The sequence below is a fragment of the Echinops telfairi genome, unplaced genomic scaffold (genome assembly GCF_000313985.2).
Source record: "Echinops telfairi isolate 266 unplaced genomic scaffold, ASM31398v2 ScPeMD7_7479;HRSCAF=8517, whole genome shotgun sequence".
Classification (NCBI taxonomy): Eukaryota; Metazoa; Chordata; class Mammalia; order Afrosoricida; family Tenrecidae; genus Echinops; species Echinops telfairi.
This window is the reverse complement of record NW_022111383.1, coordinates 53,601-60,095: the sequence shown is the minus strand read 5'-3', so window position 1 is coordinate 60,095 and position 6,495 is coordinate 53,601. Positions and strand designations below refer to the sequence as shown.

Here is a 6,495-nt window from a genome sequence, read left to right as displayed (position 1 = left end):
TTCAGTGGAATGTAACCCATAAGCATGACTTCCCTTCTTACAGCAGAATCCTACTGCTTCTGCATATTTCATAATATGGTCCCATGTGAAAAATGGATATCTCAATTTCAGAATACCGTAATAGGCCAAGCAGTACCTTTAAGTTACTCTGAGGTGAAAGCCATTACTTTATAAGTAACTTAACGACAACAGCTCGGAGGTGACAGAGAGAGGGTCAGTCAGCATTTACCAGATCTGTGAATGAATCCTTGCTGCTACACCCTGTCCCTTGGCTGCATGTTCTGTAAGCTGCTGCTATGACCTCAGCTAGCTGCAGGAACTCTGTGGAAAGGTCCTCAGGGCCTTTTTGTGATTGCCTTGTTGTCAGCCCAGTATGTGGTCGGACACATTCCAAACGAAGACACTCTGTGGCACACACACCTCTCGTATCTACTTGTGTACCTTGCTTCCATTAGGGCCAGTGCCCGTGACGACAGGGTGCTGGAAATGCAATTTCTACAAGCTACAGGCTTTCAGTCCAATGTGCCTGCCTTCTTGGTGGCTTTAACAGATTCTCCAATCAAGAATTGGGAAAGTGTTAGTGCTGAGTGGACACGCTGCAGCAGAGGGTGTGAGGAGTCCTGGCCTCTCTTCGGGGTTGTTACTTGGTCATACCTCTCCGGTGAGCAGACAGTGAACACATCCTGAATGGCGGGAAAGCGTTTTGCGTTTCAGTAGGATTTCTGTAACATTTATTACAAGTAGACATGTTCACAGAGTGCTTTCTGTGTCTTGGCATGAATGCATACCATCTCATGATGCCAAAGGTACTTCACTGAATTCAGTCGGCCAGTGACAATTGTCCAGACAACTTGGATTTGATTACACGATTACTTTTATTCAATACCCACAGAAACCGCAGCCAGGACATCAAAAATTGCATTTCATTGGGCAAATTGGCTACAAAAACACCTCTTTAAAGTGTGATAATGCAGAGATGTCCCTTTGAGGGCCTGGAAGCAAGCCCTCGCGGTATTGTAAATGGCCTCATCTGCGTGTGAGAGCTGGACACTGCCTAAGGCAGAAGGGGGAAAGATTAGTGCCTTTGAGTATGGTGTGGTGTTCATAAGCAGGGCGCGCTGCGAGAATGAAAAGACCTGTCTTGGAAGCAGTACGGTCAGAACGCTCCCTAGGGAGGAGGACAGTGAGACTTTGCCAGAGACAAAGAGGAAGGCCTGCCTGGGGAGAGACTGGCAGAAGCTGCAGGAGTGGGCTCTACCCAGCACCGATGGTAAGGGTGGTGCAGCGTCAGGTAGAGATTTGTTCTGTTCAACACAGGGTCACCCAAAGTTGGAACCAATTTGGCAGAACCTAACAACAACATTGCTTTTATAAATATCTGCAGATGACCCTTTGTTCTATATAGTTACTACACAACAACCAAAACAAAACAAAAATAAAACAAACTCTCTGAGTTTGACTCAGCTGGGATAATAAAAGGGGTGCACCACCTGAGAAAGAAGTAGCACATGAAGAGACGGCGGATCGCGATCCAAGATCGACATGTGGACAAGGAGAGGGTTTGAGTAGAAACATGGCTGAGGAGGCTGAGTGTGCAGAAAGGCTGAAAGAGAAATAAAAAAGATCTCTTCTGAGTAATAGGGTCTGATCGTCACACGGTGGGACAGCATGAAAGAGCCAGGTCCTAAGTTAGATGTAACGTTACATCAAGCTTGCAAATGAGCACAATATTTTCTCAGCCCATTAAGTGCTATAAATAGACAAGGGCAAGGTCACACAGGAAAGATGAGACAGTGATCAAGAATCTCAAACCCTTTTCTGACTCGAACTCATAAAACCTTAGAAAGAGTACACTAGCAGCTGTTTTTTGCAATAGAACTGAGAGGAATCAGCACATTTGTTCTTATGTGTTCCACATAAAGGACTGTCACAGGAAACCCATGCTGGCCATGTGCATTTCAGTGCGCTTTAATTTTTTACTTGGTAAATATGGTAGAAAGATGATTTTATTTGCCTGCCCAATCAAGCCTGGTATAGACACGGTATAATTCAAACCTTTTGGAAAAGTTAAATGTCTCCCTGAAAACGGAATCCTGTCTCCCATGGGAAGTGCGTCCACGTGTGGTACAGGAAGTTCTGGCTTTCCCAGAGTCCCCGGTGGAACCCCACAAACGACGTCCTACTGCCCTGGGCAAAGACAGGCTGTGCTTTCATGGGGGCTTCAGGCGTAAATGTGCAGGTCAGGGCCTCCCTGGTGAGCGCAGTATACGCATGGACCGACATGGCCAGCACACTTATCCCACGTAGCGTGCTTGGTGGCTGGGGTGCAGGTCTTCTTTCTGGGCGTCTTTCTCTCGGCGGCGTCTCAGCGGAGCCCCGTTGCTGGGGCTCTCAGCAGTCTTCTCCTGCCAGCACGCAGGCGGCGCTAGTGCTTGGATGTCAGGGTGAGAGTTGACGACACTCGGAATATCTGGGGAAGCATGTTACTAAGCTGATAAAACATTTCTTCAGAGATACTCTGTAAGAGGTTAAAGAAAAGAAAAAGGGTTTCCTTTGTTATCTTTTTAAAAATTCTCAGAAAAGGACTTAAAACATGGCACGCATTCTAGATACGGGTGAAAATGATCTTAAATGGCGGGGATAGCTTCACTCTGAAAAGCAGGCGAGGCCTTTCTGGCCTCCTCTGAGAACCTGCGTTGTTTCTGTGGAACCCTAAGTGTGATCACTAGAAACCCCTTGAAGACCACGAAAGGAATGGGGGAAGTACTCATCGCCGATGTTGCCAAGATCTACAGAGAAGAGCTGAGATCTAAGAATTTCTGCTAATGCTTTACTATGAGCTCGTCATCATTTACATATTCCAAATGGGCGAAAAACAAAGTCAGCATGGATCAGTCTGGGGTCAAATAAGAGATCCCTTGGTGGTGGATGCTGCCATCTCTGACAATAAATTAAGTACGTTTGGGTAATCCAAGCAAATGTTCCCTTTACAAATAAGAAGTTGTTAGCATCTGATTGTGTAATATTTAGAAGTGTGAGAGGAATATGATGAGAGATGAGATTAGATTGAGGTGGGATATCATCAGAGAACATACCTGTGGTACCAGAAACTGCACTGTCCTAGAAATTCCTCCATCCCACGAAGCCATCTCCATCATGAACCCTCAAATGGAACAAGGGGGAGACTTTCACTCAGAGCTCCGCTCGTCACAGCTCCTAGTCACTTACTGAGACCAGCGGAGTTCTTATTGTAAGAATCCGTGCCCTAACTCCTTAGGCAGCCACTAGCTAGAGGAAGGAGCCCTCATGGCATCTAGTACATTACACGTTGGTCTGCTAACAGGTAGGTCAGCAGTTTGAAACTACCACACTCCTCAGGAGAAAGAGAAGGCTCTCTGCTCCCGTATGGAGTTGCAGTCTGGGAAACCCACACGGGCAATTCTGCCATAGCGCTGCTCCAAGTTGGCAGTGAGGGTGGAGCTCATAGCAGAGGCTAAGCCCAACGACAGGTAGACTCCTGCAGTCCCTGATGCCCCACACCAGAGGCTTCCCATCGTTTCGACAACAATGCACATTTAGGATTTCTCAGATCCCGTTTAGACCTATCCTGTGAAGCTAAAACAAATTATTAAAGGTCAACTAAATATCTCCCCCCCCCACTTTTATCTTACTTCCTTTTAAGAAAATAAAAGGCGCTGGAGAGCAAGCTAGAATCAGAGCAATGCATAAACACCACTCAAGTGTTCTTCTCTTCTAGGGGCCTAACTTGTTTTCTGATGGGAAAACGCTACGTGAGAAGTGCCCTTTATGAAGGACTTGTCGTATGAGGTACCAGAGGACGGGAGTTCCTCTCATATTTCTTTCTTTCTCTTACTTTTTCTCCTATTTCTTTCAATGTTCAATATTTGGGGGGCGGGGGGAAACAAGGGAAACAACGTAGTTTGTTAGTAGATATAAGGACCATGCTTACCTTTGACACACTTAAACACTAGTTCTGCTCGCTTTAGGCACCAGGGTATGGTCATTTCCTCAAAAGAGAAACAAAATGAATCATAAGCGAACGGAACTTGGTAAAAATACATAAATAAATAATTGCTCGATACTGTTAATTATTCACATCGGGAACAGATTTGGGGCATCTTCTTTTCTAACTCCAGCTGGATTTCTTCTGGCTTTGGGGCATACAACTTCTTCCAGCTGCTAGAATGTAAACGAATTTAGCCTAGCAAACACAGTTCGACATATAAACATATCCTTATAGCTTTCCACATAATTAATTCCAAAGACATACATAAATGACTTTGGAACTCCACTTCCTACCCTCCGTGTGCTAGCATGAATAATTGCACTAAGTTGCAGCCCATCTGCATAAGCAATGCATGCCGGTGTTTCCATTATATAATACAGGCTGTTCCAAAAGCCGTGGGAATAAGCAAATGCCCCATCCCAGTCCGGTAACAAACTGTCTGCACTTCTCAGTCACTCTTCGATCTTTGTCCCTAGGCACAAACCATCCTGGTGCCAGGGTCGTTCTGATTCTCCGTGGTGATGGTCAATTTGAACTTGTTCCTCCCACCACGTTTTGTTGTGGAGAAGGTACACAACACTTACTCCGCTGCCTCCGCATGTGCAACGCAGCGCCACTGATGAGTCTTTGGGTGGTGCAACTATCCTCACCCCCCTTTTTAATAATCTGGTGCGAATTGGGTGAAGGTTGACAAAGCAGGTCACAGTTTTACTTTCAACAATTCATACACATTTCTGATTCAACTCATCCATTGAAATCCCCTCAATGTACCATCAGGTACCCTACTTTCTGTGTTTCTTGTTTCTATCCATTCTTTATCTTAACCCACTGCATGGTGCCCTGGGTGGAGATGCCCCTTTGATGTGACTGGGTGATTACTCTACCCCAGGGGTGAGTTCGGTTCTAGACTTGAGGAGTGGCTCTGGGCCACAGTCTCGGGGGTTCCACTCGTCTCTTATCTGACCCGAAAGCCCAGTCGCTTTTATGATTTGGGTTTTGCTTCACCGTCTCTCCCACTCTATGCAGGCCTCTCGCATGATCCTGTTTGAGAGTCGTTGGGAGGAGTAGTTGGGCATCATCTGATTCTCCTGGTTTGGGGATCACAGGCCATCTTCATCTCATCCTCCTTTTCCAGTTTTTTTCCTCTTTATCATTAACATACAACCATACCCCCTAAGACTCCTATCAAATCTTTCATGAGTCACTTTTGTCAGTTTGATCCCATATAGATGGTTCTTAACAAGGCAGAGCATTTTTTACAAGTTCAGCTAAGCCATCGCTCGGTGTGGTCCTTGGACAATGTATGTCAACTTGAAGATGTAGGAAAGGGTGCCTGATGGTGACTCCTTGGGGTGAGGGCCTTCTGATGAACTTCTTTCTTACTCCCCCTGTCACTGACCCTGAGAGCTGCCAGAGCCCTGCCACATTTCCACTGACCTCGGATCCACACAACTCTGCACCCACCGCCTGTGATCTTCCTGGGTCCTGCACCGTGGCACGTGGCTGCCAGAGTCTGAAGAGGGACTTATAAAGACTTGAGTCAGACTGGGCTGGGATGCTCTCTTGATATATCATGACTTCTTTAGATAAAGCTCTCTCTTATACATATATGAGTGTCACTGGAATTTTCTCTAGTCAACCCAGCCAGTTAGACACTCAGTTTTAATATTATTCAGGGTATATTTTCTATTTAAGCTTCACGTATTATCTCAAGGCAACAGATTCAGGGGTTTATCCAGTCTCCGTGGCTCTAGAAAGTTCACGAGAATTTGAAATTCTGTTCTGTAGTTTCTCCCTTTTGATCAGGACTTGTGTATGGGCTCTTTGATAAAAATGTTCGGTAATAGTAGACAGCTACCATGTGGTTCTTTTAGTCTCAAGGCAAAGGAAGGAGTTGTTCATGGGTCTCTTTTCACATCAAAATTATTTTCCTAGGTAAGAACTATTAAAAAAATTAAAATTATTGTTTCACTACGGCTATTCTCAACCTTTTTGGGTTCCAGGATCGTTTGGACTCTCAAAAGTTACTGAGAATACTAATGAGTTTCTATTGATGTAGATTAGAGCCCTCGCGGCATAGTGGTTATGAGTTGGGTTGCGATCTACAAGGTCAACAGTTCCAAACCACCAGCTGCTCCATGGGAGAAAGACAATGTTTTCTACTTCTGTGAAGAGTTACAATCTCGGAACCTCACAGGGGCAGTTCTAACTCCATCCTATCTGGCCACTGTGAGTTGGAATTGACTTGATGACAGTGAGATCTTTTCACTATTGATTTCTACTATAATTACACTGTAGTCACAAAACAATCTGTATGATTTAAATATAGTATTTTTCCAGCTTCTTTATGGCCCAGTGTATGTTCAGTTTTTATAAATATCCAAAGTAAGCTTGGGAAAATGTATATTCTGGAGGCCCTGGATATAATATAAATTATGCTGCTCACATTTTCTATAACTATTGTTTGT

The 6,495-nt window shown here is 44.9% G+C and overlaps 1 protein-coding gene across 2 annotated transcripts in view; it reads right to left on the bottom strand.

The window, feature by feature from the left end:
- Positions 1-856: 856 nt before the first annotated feature.
- CUNH12orf4 (chromosome unknown C12orf4 homolog) overlaps positions 857-6,495 on the bottom strand; it is a 48,689-nt gene continuing 43,050 nt past the window's right edge. Inside the window, exons 12-14 of one of the 2 annotated variants that reach the window (XM_045285866.1) lie at positions 3,971-4,028; positions 3,096-3,163; positions 857-2,518 (exon numbers count right to left, since the gene is read on the bottom strand). In XM_045285866.1, the coding sequence (XP_045141801.1) occupies positions 2,426-2,518; positions 3,096-3,163; positions 3,971-4,028 (219 nt within the window). In that variant the 3' untranslated portion in view covers positions 857-2,425. The remainder of the gene's footprint in view (positions 2,519-3,095; positions 3,164-3,970; positions 4,029-6,495) is intronic. The other variant, XM_045285867.1, reaches the window with a different exon arrangement.